The following is a 19,206-nucleotide window of genomic DNA, read 5'->3' on the forward strand; positions in this document are numbered from 1 at the left end:
ATTGACCTAAGCGCAATTATCCATTGTTAAGTTTGTCTTTATCCAAGCCCCTTGGCCTAGCGGTAAAGGGTGCTGGATACCGCGTCCATCCTGGAGGTCTCGAGTTCGAACCCTGGGTGGCATAATTTGTCTTTCCTCCTTGTTATAGGAGTTGATTTGTAATTTCCTCCTTCATATATATGATATAAATATATGAAGTTAATTTAAAAAAAAAAAAAAAAAAAGTTTGTCTTAGATGAGTATTTTATTCCTCAACCAATGGTTGAATATTCCGTCAGTTGGCTGGCTTCTATCTTTAATGCGTGATGGTCTTTTATAGCGTTTCTCTATATCTATATAAGTCAACCCATCTATGCTATTAATGATTTCTGCCGCATTTAGTTGTTCCATTTATATTTTGGAGCGACAGTTAATTTAGAATTTTGATCTTGCTTCATATTTTATTCACCCTGCTTTGTATTTCGGGATTTATGAGCTGGGAGATTTCTTTTGATGCTTAATCTATTCATCTCTCAAGTTTATTTGATTTGAATGCTTTGTATTTCGTTTTCTTTGCTGCTTGTACTCTGATATTGAGATATATTCAATTGTATGGTTGCTGCATAAACAGATTAGCTGAATATTCAATCTTGATTCCCATTTGTGAGTTTGGTTTGACCAAAATCTGTTTATAGTCTTGTTTAGTGTTGAGATCCCATATACTGCTTCATTCTGATTGTTGAAAAGATCCCTTTTTTTGTAAAGCTAGTTAGTGGGAAGTAAGAATAGAGGAAAATTCACCAACATGGCTCACTTAACTTACTCTGATTCAATGTCTGGGAGCTCTCAGCACGGCCAAGGCGTGCAGTTTGTGCCGTTTAAGACCTCAACAGGGTCACTTAGGGTGTTGTTGTTGCACGGGAATTTGGATATTTGGGTGAAAGAAGCCAAGAATCTCCCAAATATGGATATGTTCCACAAGAACTTAGGTGATATGTTTGGGAGGTTGTCTGGCAAGTTCTTGAGTAAAGTGGAAGGCACGCCGCCTGTCAAGATCACGAGTGATCCTTATGTTACCATCTCCGTGTCTAATGCTGTGATTGGTAGGACCTTTGTGATTAGTAACAGCGAGAACCCCGTTTGGAGTCAGCATTTCAATCTGCCAGTCGCGCATTATGGTGCAGAGGTGCACTTTGTGGTAAAGGATAGTGATGTTGTGGGATCTCAGATGATAGGGGCTGTTGGGATCCCTGTGGAGCAGGTGATATCTGGCGTGCGAATCGAGGGTACTTATCCGATTCTTGCTGCAAATGGGAAGCAGTGCAATCCGGGGGCTGTTTTGACCCTTTCCATTGAGTACACACCAATGGAGAGGGTTCCCCTCTACCATGGTGGGGTAGGTGGAGATGTCTCATATCAAGGTGTGCCTGGTACCTACTTTCCTATCCGGAGAGGGGGCAGAGTCACGCTGTATCAAGACGCTCACGCTGATGATGAGTTGCTTCCTAAGCTGTGGTTGGCTAATGGTAGGTATTATAACCATGGACATTGTTGGCATGATATCTATGATGCAATATGTCAGGCTCGTCGTCTGATATATATCACCGGATGGTCTGTATATCACCTTGTTCAGCTTGTGCGGGATGGGCCTAATGCCAAAAACAGTGTTTTGGGTGAAGTCTTGAAAACCAAGTCTCAAGAAGGCGTGCGTGTCTTGCTCTTGATATGGGATGATCCTACATCCACTAGCATCTTGGGGTATAAAACGGTAAGACTTTTGTTTAATCCCTTTTTAAGTTGAAACAATTTATCATTTGGTCATTTTTAGTTAACATTCTATATTTAGACATGAGTAATGAGTATCATATATAGTAAAGTCATTTATGATACAAGTTTCTTTTATTTTGAAACAAATCAAAGGATTCTGTTGCTTATGATACATCATGCTTTCTATAATCAGCTTTTACTCGTGATGCAACTTTTTTTTAATAATAAATGGCAGCCACTGCAGTTTTGTTAGCTTGCTTCTGCTTCAGTTATGGTGTTATTTCAAGCATTCTTAGGCCACTCTTTTTATGACATTCAGGAAGGTGTAATGAACACAAACGATGAAGAAACACGCCGTTATTTCAAGCATTCATCTGTTCAAGTGCTGCTATGTCCACGATCTGCTGGGAAGGGTAGCTGGGCCAAAAAGCAGGTTTAATATCATATTACTTTCTCCTCACACATATAAAAACTTTTCATCGAGTATATTGTTTCATCTCTTAACTGCTTCAGTCGGACGTATAAAGGAGTCCCTGAAGGGATCAAGATTATTTTCTTGTTAATTTATACTATGACTACACGATTCTTTTAAAGTGAATTCCTGTTTGTATTCGAAGAAATAAAGACCCAACTTTTCCTTATGCCATCAGGAAACTGGAACGATCTATACTCATCATCAAAAGAGTGTGATAGTAGATGCAGATGCAGGTCAAAACAGGAGAAAGATCGTGTCCTTTGTCGGGGGGCTTGATCTTTGCAAGGGAAGATATGATAATCAGAAACACTCAATTTTCAACACACTGCAAACTGTTCACAAAGATGATTTTCATCAACCTAATTTTGCTGTAAGTGAATATTTTATTTATGCTTCCCCACCTCCATGTTGTGTATTACTTTTTTGTTTTATATATGGAGGCTTGTAACAAGAAAACATCTTATGATGAAACTAAAAGGATACACAGATAGAAATCATCTCAACACCACGTTATCTCTTTGTTAGGGGGCAACTGCTGGTTGTCCGAGAGAACCGTGGCATGATCTACACTGTAAGATTGATGGTCCAGCAGCATATGATGTATTGACCAATTTTCAAGAGCGTTGGCTAATGGCCTCAAAACGCCACGGCCTTCAAAAACTGAAAACTTCATATGATGATTCCTTACTCAAACTCGAAAGAATCCCTGACGTGCTACGGATAGATGAGGCTGCTGAGCAAGCTAGAAATGATCCAGAGGGTTGGCATGTTCAGGTATAAATAAAATTGCTCTTTAAAACCTTTCCTCTTTATCGAGGCTAAATTTACTACATGTCGTAGGTATTCCGTTCCATCGATTCAAACTCTGTTGAAGGCTTCCCCAAGGATCCTAAGGACGCTCCAGGAAAGGTCAGATCCTATTTTCTTTTTCCCTATTCCATTAGATTAGACTTTATGATGGTAGTATGACATAATAACTTTATTTCGTTGCGACAGAATCTGGTCTGTGGGAAGAATCTGCTGATTGATATGAGTATACATACTGCTTACGTGAAGGCTATTCGCGCTGCACAACATTTTATCTACATTGAGAACCAGTACTTCCTTGGGTCTTCATTCAATTGGTCTAATTATAACAATTTGGGTGAGAAACAAGTCGTTTGTGGTCAAGTTTTGGTCTTAATTTTCAATGTAAGTCTGCATTCTAAACTTAGCTGATGATGATGGTGGAGACTCCTTATATTTTCAGGTGCAAACAACTTAATTCCTATGGAAATCGCTCTCAAGATAGCCAATAAAATCAGAGCAGGGGAGAGGTTTGCTGTGTACATTATCGTTCCAATGTGGCCGGAGGGGGTTCCTACAAGTACTCCCACTCAAAGAATTCTCTTTTGGCAGGTGAAATCTCACACCTCATGTTTTCTTCGCCTTTAAGAATGAGATAATAAGGATCTCAATCTGCATATGTTGTACTACCTTGAGACTACTGTTGAGAATCTTGAGATCAGATAAATCCCTGTTTTTTTACTCTTAATCTATTATAATTAGCAATGTTAGCCTAACAGTAAAGTAGTTAATGTGTGAGGCCAAAGGTCTCAGGTGCAAGTATACATAGGCATGGTCTTAAATTTAATGTTGCAATTACCAGAAAAGAATAAATATTGAAACGAAAGTTGTGCATGCTTGCAGTATAACACAATGCAAATGATGTACGAAACCATCTACAAAGCTTTACAAGAGGTGGGGATGGAGAATGAGTACGAGCCCCAGGATTACTTGAATTTCTTCTGCCTTGGGAATCGTGAGACAGATGTCAGTGGAGGCAAGCCCGACACAAAGAGCTCCAGTGGAACTACCCCACAAGTACATATTCATTCTCTCAGTTACTACATGTCATTGTTGATACATTTCTCTCTTGATTCTTGACTTTGAATGCTATATTGTCATGTGTCCAGGCACTGAGTCGGAAAAACAGGCGATTCATGATTTACGTTCACTCGAAGGGGATGATAGTAGATGATGAGTTTGTGCTCATGGGTTCTGCAAACATCAACCAACGCTCTCTGGAAGGAACCAGGGATACTGAAATCGCCATGGGCGCGTATCAACCTCAGTATATATGGGCAAACAAACACGCTAATCCACATGGAGAGGTATGATATAAATCTGATAACATAATGAAAGACCAAACCATGGACATTTTAATAAATATATCCCGAGCTACACATAATAATGATTAAATACCCGAACTATCACAAAACAAACAAAAATGTCCCAAAATTTTAATTTCCAGTTACAAATAGGTTGGTTGCATGGCTCGTAGGACACTGACATGAATGTTAGAACAAATATATTGAAAATGAGCTAGCATCAAAGTTACGGCGTTTCACAACCTAAATTTTTTCTTTTTTGTTTGTCCATGTAGTATTAAACTGTAATTTTTCACATAGCTATTTCTCATTTTTACTATGAGCATAAATGTGCCTTTTTCTTCACTAATGTTAACCAAAGTCAACAACACCTGCTTGCATATGTGATCAAGTTGTTGTATGGTACAGATCTATGGATATAGGATGTCGCTATGGGCCGAGCACACTGGTACAATTGAGCCATGCTTTGAGCAGCCGGAGAGTTTAGAATGTGTGAGGCGCGTGAGATGGATGGGAGAGCTGAACTGGAAACAATTTGCTGCTAACGAAGTGAGTAATATGCGCGGCCACCTGCTGAAGTATCCAGTTGAGGTCGACAGAACTGGGAAGGTGATGCCTCTTCCCGGCAATGAAACATTTCCAGACATGGGTGGCAAGATTATAGGAACATTCAGTGGCATTCAAGAGAATCTCACTATTTGATCTAAACTAAACCTCAGATTTTACTGTTCTTGTCCATTATCCCTTCATTTTTGATGCTAGAATCATGGGCTTGGTGATTTGTTTTGATCCATACATCATTATAGGAACACTATATTGAGTTGCTACCTTACCTATAGAATCGAATAAGGTGGATTTTTCTTGATTTTAATAAAAATTACTATGTAACCAATAAATCAGTGTATTCGTTGAGCTACAATGTTTCATTTCTTGATAATAACATATATTCACTTTTTTTGGCAATAAATGTTGAATTATATTATAAAAAAATTGACAACAATTGTTTTCAGAACTAAGGTATAGTACGAATGTTGGGTCTTATTCCCATCTCCAGTTTCGACATTTCAGCAGGCCCATTGGCTTATGCAGTTTACGAGGTGGTGTTGTTTTGTGAATAAGTAAGGATTTTAATGTGAAGGAATTACTTGAAATTTAGAGTTATAGGCTTGGCAATTCAAACAAAAACAGAAACATAAAGACAGTTTCAAAAGATCATAAGCATGCATTACTTCAGATTCAGGGAATTAGTTGTCTGAAGACCAAATATTATGCTGGGATACAAACTCCTGTACTGCAAGTATGTGAATAACTTTTTCTCTTCTCATTTTATTCTCATCTATTCTCTTGTCTAAGGATTGCACAGCCCCACACAGTAAAGCTACTCAATACGAGTTCCTGATAAATTGATATAAAATGATGTAAACACACCTCAAGGAATTCAATAATTTTATCAGGGAGGTCATGAGTTAAACTCTTAGTTGCATTAGATTAAAGAAAGGAGGATGCAAGAGCAATGAGAGTGTAGATGAAACCCAATGTCCATACTAAAAACATACAATAACCTGAAACAATTACAAAGGTGCACTTCGATAAAAGGATCTTAAAACGGATATGAAATCCCATAGTAGAAAACATACTGATGGTTGTTTAAATTGTTTCATTATTGAAAGAATCCAAAACTAACACTCGCAGCCTAAACTATTTTGAAGCTTTGGGTGCATTTGAAATCCACTCTCATGGATAAGGATTCAAAATCAACTTGTTGAATACTTGCACTCTATTCTAAATATCCCTTATTCCATTCAAATCATATTTGATAGTTCCAGCTTAGCTAAAAGAAGTGAACAATCTCTCACATGTGACTTAAAATAGTTCATTCCTAACAGCGGTCAATTCTTACTGCTACCAAATAAGGAGTAGTAATTTGGATGATCAACAATGGACTCCTTAAAACGCGAAACATAATTTTTTTTACACACACACCTGAGGAAAATCTCAGCTTCTTCCAAATTAACACAGTCTAGTTTATCTAAATAGTGACCTCTCTTTGCTGGAACTTGGAACTCATTGTAACTAGTTCAGAAATAACTGTTCCATAAATTGAAATATCCAATACTATCACCTTGGACTTGATTTCTTTCTCCCAGTAGTTTTTTCTTCCCTAAGGATTCCCCCATCTTCTGATGGTTTGGAAGCAACCGATAAAGTTGAACAACTAGATCAAACCATTCTACTACGGGGACATCCCTGCCTTACAATCCATATACAGTATATAACTTTTTAAAATATAAACCGCATAACTGCCAATATGATATCACCCCACAGCATCAACTTCATAACTAATTTGTATCACATATCCAGCATACCTACTGTCATCCCTATTGTTGAGCTGGCGACCAGAACTGTATTTCAGTAGAGAAATACACAAATGTAGAAAATTCTTAAACAGAAAAATGATATGAAAATATCAAAGGAGTTTGATATAATTATTCTCTAAAAGGTTTGCAAAAGTTATGTTTAAACAGAACAAATAATAAGTTCTATATATTTAGGAAATAGGCCATAATTGGACAATAGAATAAATCACATAAATATACTCAACAAAATAACTAGTGCAGCCCATATAAAAGTTTTAAATACTAATCATCATGAGTTTAAAAGTACATACTCTCCACTTTTAAGCTGTGTGTGCATCTGTGTGTTGACAGAGGTTGACAGAGAGTTAGAAATCACCAAGTTTACAAGGAACATACTTTGATCATCCAGAAAGATCATGGTACGTAATGCAACTTTTTAAAACACAGTCTAGTTCCTTCAATGTCTTTTCTCTCATTATCAAACATATATATGATGGCAAGGAAACCCTAAGACAAAGAACTTCAATAAATACATGAAAGTTGAAACAAATCCTACTTACCAATTAAAACAATCCCTTGAAATAAAGGGTGGCAAGCATCACCCTGATACCATTTTCACAATAATGCACAGCAAATTGAGAAGTATAAGAGGCATTCTTAAGTACTGAGTTGCGTAAATAAGACCAAGTATCTGTCCCTTGAATGACTTTCTCTTAATTCCAGAATACTCCTGGAAGCTCCATCCCCTAGGGGCAAGGAACCGATCTTCATTTAGTATCGCCAGAGCATTTGCAAGAAGCAGAAAGCCTTCTACAAGTGTCCACAACCCCATTCATGTATGATATAGCAGTTTAGAATCACTTTCCTAGATTAGTTTATGGCATAACAAGTATTTACAGAAACATCTATACTAGCTTAAGCTTTGTGCTGTTATTTCTCAAAAGTTGGTTGCTCCAAAAACTAAACCTAATTTTTGCAAATGACCAACAGAACATTTAGATCACTTCTGTTAAGAGCAACTCCTTGATTTGAAACAATTTTGGTAACTCTCACATCCTCGAGGATCAATGACTATGGATGAGCTTGATTTTCAGAGTCTAGCCACCACACAATAATACTGATCAACTGGAAAACTCAAAGGAAGAAGCATTGATTCAATCATTTGATTTTAAGCCCAAATCTCATTACAAATTATTAACTACCGTTCAATAAATCATAAATTGGTAGGACATAAAAGAGCCCTATGATTTGCAATCAACTAGCGAGGTAATCTGCTATGAGCGAAGAGCAGAAATAATAGTAATTCAAATTAGAAAAACCTGAACTCTGGAGCTGAATCGCGGAAGGATTACAAGTAAATCTTCGAACGGTGCGGATACGTGAAGCAGATGTGGTTGGCGGTGGCGGTGGCGGCGGCGCAGGTGCAGTGATACGATTATTATTATTACTTCATTATTTAGCTAGTTAATTATAGATTTACACCTCTTTTTCATATCTTTTGTCTTGCTCATTAAGTTAGTATCCACTATTACAAACAATGTACATTGTTCTTTAGTTCAATCATTCAAGAAATATCAATCCAGTTTATCCTTTATCGTTACTTTATCTTTTATTGTACTTTATTTTCCGCAAGTTCATCTCGTCAAACCATAATTGACCGAGAACCCTAGGCTGCTCGATGGGAGGATCCCGCGAAGGAACCTAACCCTTCTCCGGCGACTTCGCGCTGCCAGAACCGATACGAGTACCCTCGTATCATCTGGTGCTTTCATTGTGATCTCATCCTCCGTATTTCCGCCATCATGTCATACACATACACCGCCTACCACCATCACCAATTCGGCCAACCTCATCCGCTCCTCGAAACAGACCCATATCAGTGGCCATCGCTATACGCCGCCCCAACTACTGAATATGGACAGCCAGAACCACCGCACTTCTCCGACAGACCAGATCCATCCTACGGGCTGCCATGGTTTGGTTCTCGAGACGAGCAACCACCATACACAGCGAAGACCACCGCACCGCCGCTATCCACGTTCGCTGGTCAGGATCTGTATCGCCATGTACAGTGGCAGCCGCCCGACCATGTACAGTGGCCGCCGCCATGCCAGACCCACCCACAACAAATCCACTACTACCAGCCGTCGTTGTTATATCCGCAACCTCCCGATCAATCGGATTGGCAATGTCTCCCAACGACCAACGATGTCGGCCATATGGAGCCTCTCAACATGCCACGTGATCCAGTGACGTCGGAGTTTGAACCGAACCTAACGGTGGCTGCCTTGGCTTCACAGCTCGAGCGTTTGACTGCTACTGTCAAGCAACTGACGTCTCTGATGGATGCAAACAAACGCTGCCTGAGTGATCCACACACCGCGACACGACCTCCACCAGACCCTACAACCAGTGTCATGTACACGGAGCCGGTATCGTGTCCCCTACCACAGATGACAGCCGCCGCCCCAGCTGATCTCCATCACGATCCATCTAGAAGCTCGCTGCCTGTTGTCGTTGCTATCCCCCCTCCACCAGCCACAATATCTCTGTCGTGCGACTCCAATTTCGGGTATGACTCGATGGAATTAATTATCGTTGATAATGATGAAGAGGAAAAAATGTTATTCATTCTAGTGTTGATGTTAGTGGACCAATTTATGGTAGTAAAGATGGCATAGATGATCCATGTAATGTTGTTTTTACTTGCCGAGAACCTATACATGTGGTGGAGCATAACAGGTTGGATATTACAATGTTGAGCAACAAGATTGATTCTTTTTTGTTGAAAGAGGACGAATATGGTTCCATTGAGGATATGAAGAAGGTAATTGCCTGTGTATATGCGGTTTGGCATGTTGGTGATGTTACAAGTATTAATCGTCGATCAACTTTCCTCGACGCCGATGCCCGGTTGATTCCTCTGCAAAATGACACTCTATGCTTGAGCATTCATGGACGCATTGATGCAGGGAGACGCTCAACTATTCGGTGTATGTTTGACCCAGGAGGATTCCTCGACACTCATTATTGCTTCATGGTGCCCACCTTGGGGACAAGGTGGATTTCAACCGTGGGGGAGTTGATACGATTATTATTATTATTATTATTTAGCTAGTTAATTATAGATTTGCATATCTTTTTCATATCTTTTGTCTTGCTCATTAAGTTAGTATCCACTATTATAAATAGTGGACATTGTTCTTTAGTTCAATCATTTAAGAAATATCAATCCAGTTTATCATTTATCGTTACTTTATCTTTTATAGTACTTTATTTTCCGCAAGTTCATCTCGTCAAACCCTAATTGACCGAGAACCCTAGGCTGCTCGACGGGAGGATCCCGCGAACGAACCTAATCCTTCTCCGGCGACTTCGCGCTGCCGGAACCGATACGAGTACCCTCGTATCATGCAGCAGGATCCCCGGATTTGAAGAAATCTCCCAGTCCGCGTAGAGAAATTAGCGATCTTTCATTCACTTCTTCCTTTTTCCCTTTACTCCATTTTATCTCTCTTTAATCCTCCACGTTAATTTTTTTTCCTCTTAAGAATATTTTTCAGTTACATAATTTTAGGTCTCGTATATAATTTTTCACCTAACCCTTAAACATGCGGAAAGGTATAGTCATACATGGTCGATAGATAACAAAGAAACGGGCCACACTAACTAATTACTAAAAAGGTAATTATACTAGACTTTGTAAAGGGAAAATCCCAATGGATCAAATTAATCCGATATATCAATGGGGAAATATAGTACATAGTACCCAAAATTAAAATGTAGTATATTACCTACATAAACTACCATTGTTCAAAATGTTCTGATTCGTATTTCTATACTAGAGATGCCTAGATTCCTACCATGTTTACACTCTAAATTTCTCATATAGTACTATACTTGCACACAAAATACTCACAATCATCATCCACATAACTTAAATAAAAATTCATGTATTTATTTCTTATTTACAATTTAGATCTCATATCCGTCGAAAAGGTCTAATATATTCAATCAATTCACAACAATATATGTTTACATACTATTTACTAATTCCCATTGTAATAGTCATTTCATGTCTTGGAAATGACAGCTAATTTAACTGTCACTTTTCCGCGAGATATCAATTCTCTCATTCAGCATCTTCACTCCCATATACCTGTTGGTCAAGTACCGTTGCATAAAAGTTCTTGTAATATTAAAAATCTAAGGCTCCGTTTGGTACACGGAATTGGAATTGGAATTGGAATTTTATGGAATTGAATTGGAAGAAATTGAATTCTAATTCAATTCCAAATTCTATGTTTGGTGAAGTGAAGTAATTGATATAAAATTGAATTTGAATAATTTGTGCACACTACACACAAAATACACACTCACACACACTTCACACAAAATACATATACTATACATACATAATACACGCACTTCACACACACCGCACACACTATACACATTTCACACACTACACACACTTTACACATTTCACACACTACACTCATTTCACACACTACCCACACTACACAAATTTCACACATTTCACACACTTCACACACTACACAACTTTCACACATTCTTGCACAACACATATTTCACACACTACACACATATCACATGCTACACACTTCACACACATTTCACACACTACACACACTACACAAATTTCACACATTTCCCGCACTACACACATTTCACACACTACACAAATTTCACACACTACACAAATTTCACGCACTACACAACTTTCACACATTTCACACATTACACATACTACACAAAATTTCCCACATTTCCCGCACTACACATATTTCACACACTACACACATTTCACTCATTTCACATACTACACACATTTCACTTCACACACATTTCCCCCACTACACACATTTCACACACTTCACATACTACACAAATTTCACACATTTCCCGCACTACACACATTTCACACACTACGCACACTACACAAATTTCACACACTTTCACACTTAACACACATTTTACACATTTCAAACATCCGATTTTGAATTTTTTTTTCTTCAATTTTAGAATTTTTTCCGATCTGGATCAAAAAACAGAAATTTTTCAAAAGTTTAAACTGAACCAAATTTGAAATTTTGGTTTGTGAATAGTGTATGTATTTTGGGTATAGTGTGCATAGTGTGTGTATTTTGTGTAAAATTTGTGTCATGTGTGTATTTTGTGTGTAATGTGTAATATGTGTATTTTGTGTATAGTGTATGTAGCGTGTGTATTTTGTGTAGTGTGTGTATAGTGTGAAGTGTGTGAAATGTGTGTAGTGTATGTAGTGTGTGAAATGTGTGTAGTGTGTGAAATTAGTTTAGTGTGTGTAGTGTGTAAAATTTGTGTAGTGTGTGAAATGTGTGTAGTGTGTGAAATTTGTTTAGTGTGTAGTGTGTGAAATGTGTGTAGTGTGCAAAATTTGTGAAATGTGTGAAATTTGTGTAGTGTGTGAAATTTATGTAGTGTGTGAAAAGTGTGTAATGCGGGAAATGTGTGAAATTTGTGTAGTGTGTGCAATGTCTGAAATTTGTGTAGTGTGTGCAGTGTGTGAAATTTGTGTAGTGTGTGAAATTTGTTTATTGTGTGTAGTGTGTATACTTTGTGAAATTTGTGTAGTGTGTGAAATTTATGTAGTGTGTGAAAAGTGTGTAATGCGGGAAATGTGTGAAATTTGTGTAGTGTGTGAAATGTTTGTATTGTGTAAAATGTGTGTAATGTGTGAAATTTGTGTATTGTGTGAAATGTGTGAAATTTGTGTAGTGTGTGCAATGTGTGAAATGTGTGTAGTGTGTGAAATTTGTTTATTGTGTGTAGTGTGTATAGTTTGTGAAATTTGTGAAATGTGTGAAATTTGTGTAGTGTGTGTAGTGTGTGAAATGTGTGTAATGCGGGAAATGTGTGAAATTTTTGTAGTGTGTGAAATGTTTGTATTGTTTGAAATGTTTGTAATGTGTGAAATTTGTGTAGTCTATAAAATGTGTGTAGTGTGTGAAGTGTGTGAAATGTGTGTAGTGTGTGAAATTTGTGTAGTGTGTGAAGTGCATGTAGTGTGTGTAGTGTGTGAAATGTGTGTAGTGGGTAGTGAAGTGATCTAATTTTATGACTATTTTGAATTCCAATTTTCTACTTTTGCTATGGAATTCAAATCATGGAATTGAAACTTTTGGAATTCTAATTCAATTCTAATTCTATACATTTTTGTGATATCAAACAATGGAATTGGAATTGGAATTGGAGCCTCCAATTCGAATTCCATAGCTCCAATTCCATGTTCCAAACACCCTAAGGAAATTCATTCTAAGCAATAGCCCAAATGAAATCCAATACACCAATACATCTAATAAACAATATAGATTGATCCTCATTCTTAGAGAACAAAGTCATTCTTTTTTCAGAGGATTAGTAATGTTCCCATTTTTACCCATGGTCATCGAACTATAGATTTTCTTAACAACTACGTTGCGTCAGAAAATTTATTATTCAAAAATAGTGAGGTTTGAACCCTAAACGACGTCTAGGTTAGAAAAAAGAGGTCACACCATTTGGTGTTCCTAATGGACACTTGAAATGACAAAGTTGTGCATGAATGTGTTAGTTAAGATGCATTGAGAAACACACACACACATACCTCCCAAGCATCATAACAGTGGCCTGAGGATTAGTTCCCGGAGTGGCATTAAAGGTGGATCCATCAACAACTCGTAAAGCATCGACTCCAACAACCTTATAATCATGATCCACCACCCTCCCAACTTGACACCCTCCATGGTAATGCCAAAGGGTCCTCACACCCAGCCTGCAATATCGCTCCAACGATATTGTGTCATTCGGGCGATAAGGCAGTGAATAATTCTCGAATGTGTAGGGTTTAAACGCCTTTGAATCGACTATATTTGCCATAATTTTGAGGCCATAAACACATCTTTCCAAGTCTATAGAGTTGTTGAAATAATTGAATCTAACAAGAGGATTGTCATTGGGGTCCTTGTTTTTGAGCTTCAAGTAACCTCTAGAGAGAGGGCCCTGCACTTTTGCTAATATGAAACCCCCTTGTAGTGCTCTTGGATCTGGGGCTTGTGCTGAGACCATCCCAATCTGTATTCATCAAATTAGTTAAACTTTAGAGTAAAGGCCAAAATTGGTCCTGAACATATAGTCATTTTACGATTTTGGTCCTAAACATTATCTTTTGGATTTTTTGGTCCTGCACATATGGACATTTGATCATTTTGGTCCAGCACATATGGAAATTTGATCATTTTGGTCCTCCGTCAACATTTTCGTTAAAAACTAACGGTCAACATTATCTTTTGGATTTTTTGGTCCTGCACATATGGATATTTGATCATTTTGGTCCTGCACATATGGAATTTTGATCATTTTGGTCCTCCGTCAACATTTTCGTTAAAAACTAACGGTCAACGGCCGATTTTTTACTAAAACAATGGGTTGGGTCGGGTCGTGTTTGGGTTACACGTTAAGAAAAAAAATAATTATTTTTTATTAATTAAAAAATTATAAAACTTTAATTTTTAGTTATTTTTGTTGATTAAAAATATTATAACGACTAAAACATGATGTTATTATACGATTTAAACATGATATTACACGACAAAATAAAAAATTACCAAATTAAAATAATCATTTTTTAATCAAAATAATAAAATTAAAGTATACTAATATTAAATCTATATAATAAAATTAAATAATTAAAAAATTATTTTAATAAAATCTATACTTTAATTTTATTAATTAAAAAATATTAATTAATTTTTAAGAATATTATGCTTAGATTTTAACGAAAATATTATGCTTAGATTTTAAGAAAATATTATTTTTTTCTTAACGTGTAACCCAAACCCGACCCAAACACGACCCGACCCAACCCATTGTTTTAGTCAAAAATCGGCCGTTGACCGTTAGTTTTTAACGAAAATGTTGACGGAGGACCAAAATGATCAAAATTCCATATGTGCAGGACCAAAATGATCAAATGTCCATATGTCCAGGACCAAAAAATCCAAAAGATAATATTGACCGTTAGTTTTTAACGGAAATATTGACGGAGGACCAAAATGATCAAATGTCCATATGTGCAGGACCAAAAAATCCAAAAGATAATGTTTAGGACCAAAATCGTAAAATGGCTATATGTTCAGGACCAATTTTGGCCTTTACTCTAAACTTTATATATATTTGCAAAGTGTAGTCAAAATAGGTATAATATCTAAACTAAAGAAAAAAACTGATCCATGGGCCTGAGATAATGAGCCCATAAACGAAATCTCAATTCATTTTTGGGCCCTAAGGCATACCTGAGGAGAGAGCATCGTATATCCACCGGTGAAGTTTCTTCCACTGATGGCTTCAATATCATTTCCAGTTTGAGATATTCCAGCCACCTGAACTAGAGAAACCTCCACCGGCGTCGGGGACGGCACGTAAATGGCGTTCATTGGGTTGTCGCCCATACCTAGGCCCACTGAAGGCTGGTCCATAACTACTGTTATATTATGGGCCTGCAGATGGCCCATTGGGCCTATCCCACTTAACATTAACAGTTGTGGGCTTCCAATTGCCCCAGCCGATAATATCACCTCATTATAGGGCCCTGTTTTTAAGTATGCTGTGTGATTCTCCCCATACGCATCTTTAAATACCACCCCTTCAGCAGTTGGCCTCTCCTTCCCTATTAAATTGATCACAAGAAAATGAGAGATATGAATGGTTTGCCAAAATCAATTTTTTTTAAAATTGGTAAAATATTGAAGTTACGTAGATGGTAATTAACTTGAATAAAAATTTATATGTTCACTTGGACCACAAAAATGAAAGCAAGACATACCTCGAGTGGTGAACAAGATTTTTTGAACCGTAGCATTGAGCAGCACAGTAAGTCTGTTCAAATCCGCATACTCCACAATTAGTTCCGCCGCCGTGTGGCGCCGCTCGTCGCCGTCAAATATAGTGCCGCCGATTTTCGTCCCAATCAAATGGTCATACGTAAAGCCATTATAAGGGACCACGCCAGCCTCGAGCAATCCATCCCCCACCGCCGCCTGCCACTGCCGTACCGTGGGCTTAAACACCACCGCTTTCTCCACCCACCGGTACGACTCCTCAACGAGGCGGGGGTCCCAGCCAGCGGCTGCCACGTAGCGATCGGAGGCGCGTGAGTAGAATCCGGCGTTGATGGAGGTGCCCCCGCCCAGGACACGGGCGCGTGAGTTGAAGACGCCGTCTTCGGAGATGAAGCGCTGGGCGGGGGAGGAACGGGAGAGGTCCAAGAGGGCTCCCCCGAAGGCGGAGAGATAGGTGATGTTGGGATTGCCGTAGGGCGAGCCGCCGCGCTCCAGGACGAGCACGGTGGAGTTTCGGGAGAGCGTGGCGGCGAGTGAGCAGCCAGCGGTGCCGCCGCCGACTATGATGTAGTCATAGAAGGAAATTGTTGGCGCTGTGGTTGCTTCGTGCATGAAACTGCCAATCGAACCTATTGAAATATTGTAAAATGGTCCTTCAAAATTTATCACTAATTTCCATTTTCGCAATTCCCTAAAAATTTATCACCGTTCAATACCATTTTTAGTAATAAACCTCACATTCCACTAACTCATTCATACTCACATTTTATTATAAAACTAATATATAAAAGTATGACTCATATATCACAAACTTTTTAATACAATACTACATTTCTTAAAACATATGTCAGGTCAAATGGTGACAAATTATAGGGGACGAATGGGAGGGAGTAACATTTAGTAACATAAATTATTCAGAAATAAACATTAGAAATCGGTATGCATTTAAGAGAGAGAGAGACCTCCTTGAGAAGAAGTGAAACTATGAAAGATGATGTTGATCCTGGCAAATCCAAAAAAGAGTAATCTCCACAGCCGAAAACCCATGAATTTATCAGCTTGAGGCATATTCTACAACCTTAATTAATTACTCCATGTCATTGGACTAGCTAGTGGGTGTATATATATAGTTAAGGCAGTGACTGATGTGGATAGTTAACGGGCGTTTTTAAGTGGAAATTAAGTAAGAAAGCGTTTGACTAAGCTAAATTTGAAGAGCTTATAAACTAAGTGAGTTTAATAAGAGATCCTTCAAAAGCTTATAATCTTAATTAAGTGCTTCTAAGTTGTGATATTTAAGTCACTGATCTTCACTGGCGGTGCCAATGTAGAACAAGGGGTACAACTGTACCCCAAATATCGTTCGTATTTATATACTATTTCAATGAAATAATTTCCATAAACATGCTTTGGCGCAGCAGTAGGAAGTAGCTAAGTGATAGGCTTACACCCGAGTTCGATTCCAATTAACTGCAGTTTCATTTGTTTTATAAGTACTTTTCTCTATTACTCCATTTATTTTTTCATTTTCTCTATACTTTTTTCTCAAATATTCTACTCCAAATATCTTTTCTCTCTCTTCTTATTATCATTCTTAGATAATTTATGTCAATTATTATATTTGCATCTATATAAGAATTTCAAACATTGGAGTAATATATTTCTACCTATATAAAAGTTCTAAATAACATATTTTATATTTTAAAGTATCTTTGTAACTATATAATTATATCAAGATAATGAATTCACATCTAACCAAAGAAAAATGGCCAGTTGAATTTTAAGGAATAAATCACTTTTGTTAAATATCGTACCCTCAAATAAAAAGTTCTTGATCCGCCACTGCTGATCTTATAAGCTAGAGAGATCATTCTAATTTAGAAAATGAAAATCATAATTACACAGGAAAATAAAAAATATAAATTCTAGTAGAATTATTTTTTTTTAAAGATTCTAGGTCACAAAATTTTGAAAAATAAATTATGTTTGAGGAGGTTAATTTTTTGGAAGCTTATAATTAAGTTGTTTGGAGCTTATTTATACAGTTTATAAACTAGTCACTATTTAAAAGCTTCTTTTATCAAAAATTTCACATGAGTTTATAAATTTCTAAGCAACTTATAATCTTTTTTAAAAAGCTTTTAAGTCCATCCAAACACTCTGAATCTTTTTTATGAATGTTCATCGATAACACACGTAATACACTTTGGTTGTTGAGATTAAAGTATTTACGTCTGGACGAATCTTTATCGACAACATATCCATATCAAGATTTGGTTGTTCGAATATAAGTGAAATTAAGGTATTTACGTCTGGACATTTTATTTTAAGAATTGACAACAAAACATAGTAGTTTAGAGAACACTTTAATAGATAGATGTTTTGTCACGCCATTGTATAGATAATAATTCCAAATTTCCAATGACACTTGGGTTGTCAATAACATTACGTTGTTCTATTCTCGTGTACTTGGTAGGGTGTGATGATGGGTATAACTTATTTTAAATTGGATATAAATTATTTTTTAAATTGGAGTACTAAAATAAAAGGTTAAGTATTTTGCAACCATTGCCAAAAACAATCCGTGTACTGAATTTTCGATACTTTTCAAAAATAGTCTTAAACTCATAGACTCATATATAGTTGTATTTTCTTTTTTTTAAATACCCATTTTGTGATATTTTGAAAAGATATCCGAAAATTACGATTTTGCCGACCAAATGATAAGTCACATCGCAAAGTCATCCCGTGAATTATGTGGTTCAACTACAAGAAACTATTAGAATTATTAGGATTTATATTCTAAAATTCAAAGCCAATACAAATTAAATCACGTCATACCATACTTTCCATATTTTGATTATTTACCGTCGGGGTGTGATCAATTGCTAACTTTTTAAGTTGCTTAACTCTGCTAACTCATCAACGTAGTGTATTAAAAATGTCAACACATAATTTTGTTCACATTTCAATATTATGTGTTGACATTTTTAATACACTGCATTGATGAGTTAACAGAGTTAGCAATATAACGCACTCCATTTACCGTTTGTGTTAAATCCTGGTGTTATAGTGCATGTTTTCTATCACAGTCCCTCGATAATGTCGCCAATTATTTTGGCGTGTATGCTTTACGCTAATGTCCGTCGAAATCCTTTAGAAATTCCATTGAAGATGTTTATCGTTGTTAGTTTGTCAGAATTCCGTCGATAATCAATCTGTAAACTCCATTTCTGTAGTGTTTGATGAATTAATGATATTCAAATTATTATTTAAGAATTGTAAATCACCAGGGTTAAAAAGGATGACTTACATATAGAGAAATGTCCAAAACAGAAGTTTGTTGAGTGTTAGTAACAACCCCAAAATCCCAACCCTATGATATACACCCACCGCAGGAGAAAGTGTTTGATGACCAGCAATCCCGTTGCTGTCAGATTATACTTTCGATAACCAGCAACTTTGAAGACCGGAAAACGACGAAACCTATTTTTGTCCCTATTATGTTTTCTGTCAATTTGTTTTAGCTCTGCCGTTTTTATGTTATCTTCAGTGAACTCTACTTTTTTCGAGTTATTAGATTTCTTTCATGATGT

At 37.1% G+C, this 19,206-nt stretch overlaps 3 protein-coding genes across 4 annotated transcripts; 2 read left to right on the plus strand and 1 right to left on the minus strand.

Moving 5' to 3' along the window:
- Positions 1-262: 262 nt before the first annotated feature.
- On the plus strand, positions 263-5,338 carry LOC121767281 (phospholipase D beta 1-like). The gene is made up of 10 exons (XM_042163520.1): positions 263-1,747; positions 2,066-2,179; positions 2,397-2,591; positions 2,747-2,995; positions 3,062-3,130; positions 3,218-3,365; positions 3,471-3,619; positions 3,911-4,084; positions 4,177-4,374; positions 4,780-5,338. Exons 1-10 carry the CDS (start codon positions 785-787, stop codon positions 5,071-5,073), a joined length of 2,553 nt encoding a protein of 850 aa, XP_042019454.1. The 5' UTR covers positions 263-784; the 3' UTR covers positions 5,074-5,338.
- Positions 5,339-8,530: 3,192 nt separating this feature from the next.
- On the plus strand, positions 8,531-9,409 carry LOC121766725 (extensin-1-like). Its single transcript, XM_042162984.1, has one exon. It carries the CDS (start codon positions 8,531-8,533, stop codon positions 9,407-9,409), a length of 879 nt encoding a protein of 292 aa, XP_042018918.1.
- A 1,231-nt stretch (positions 9,410-10,640) lies between these two features.
- On the minus strand, positions 10,641-16,732 carry LOC121766587 (protein HOTHEAD-like). Of its 2 annotated transcripts, none has more exons than XM_042162863.1 (5): positions 16,573-16,732; positions 15,595-16,239; positions 15,065-15,438; positions 13,378-13,844; positions 10,641-10,887 (listed from the first exon to the last, which is right to left on the minus strand). In XM_042162863.1, exons 1-5 carry the CDS (start codon positions 16,676-16,678, stop codon positions 10,827-10,829), a joined length of 1,653 nt encoding a protein of 550 aa, XP_042018797.1. In that variant the 5' UTR covers positions 16,679-16,732; the 3' UTR covers positions 10,641-10,826. The 2 variants fall into 2 exon arrangements, with proteins under 2 accessions (XP_042018797.1, XP_042018798.1); XM_042162864.1 differs by having other exon boundaries at positions 15,595-16,226; positions 16,573-16,674.
- Between the last annotated feature and the right edge of the window lie 2,474 nt (positions 16,733-19,206).

This window comes from Salvia splendens, chromosome 15, assembly GCF_004379255.2.
Source record: "Salvia splendens isolate huo1 chromosome 15, SspV2, whole genome shotgun sequence".
NCBI classification, from domain to species: domain Eukaryota; kingdom Viridiplantae; phylum Streptophyta; class Magnoliopsida; order Lamiales; family Lamiaceae; genus Salvia; species Salvia splendens.

What these genes read in the sequence shown, in the direction of transcription:
- LOC121767281 (XM_042163520.1), top strand. Translation starts at nt 785, where the DNA reads ATGGCTCACTTAACTTACTCTGATTCAATGTCTGGGAGCTCTCAGCAC. An exon ending in GCATCTTGGGGTATAAAACG is followed by an intron (nt 1,748 to 2,065) that starts GTAAGACTTTTG and finishes TATGACATTCAG; the next exon opens with GAAGGTGTAATGAACACAAA. An exon ending in GTAGCTGGGCCAAAAAGCAG is followed by an intron (nt 2,180 to 2,396) that starts GTTTAATATCAT and finishes TTATGCCATCAG; the next exon opens with GAAACTGGAACGATCTATAC.
- LOC121766725 (XM_042162984.1), top strand. Translation starts at nt 8,531, where the DNA reads ATGTCATACACATACACCGCCTACCACCATCACCAATTCGGCCAACCT.
- LOC121766587 (XM_042162863.1), bottom strand. Translation starts at nt 16,678, where the DNA reads ATGCCTCAAGCTGATAAATTCATGGGTTTTCGGCTGTGGAGATTACTC. An exon ending in TTTCACTTCTTCTCAAGGAG is followed by an intron (nt 16,240 to 16,572) that starts GTCTCTCTCTCT and finishes ATATTTCAATAG; the next exon opens with GTTCGATTGGCAGTTTCATG. An exon ending in ACTGTTATGATGCTTGGGAG is followed by an intron (nt 10,888 to 13,377) that starts GTATGTGTGTGT and finishes CTTGACCAACAG; the next exon opens with GTATATGGGAGTGAAGATGC.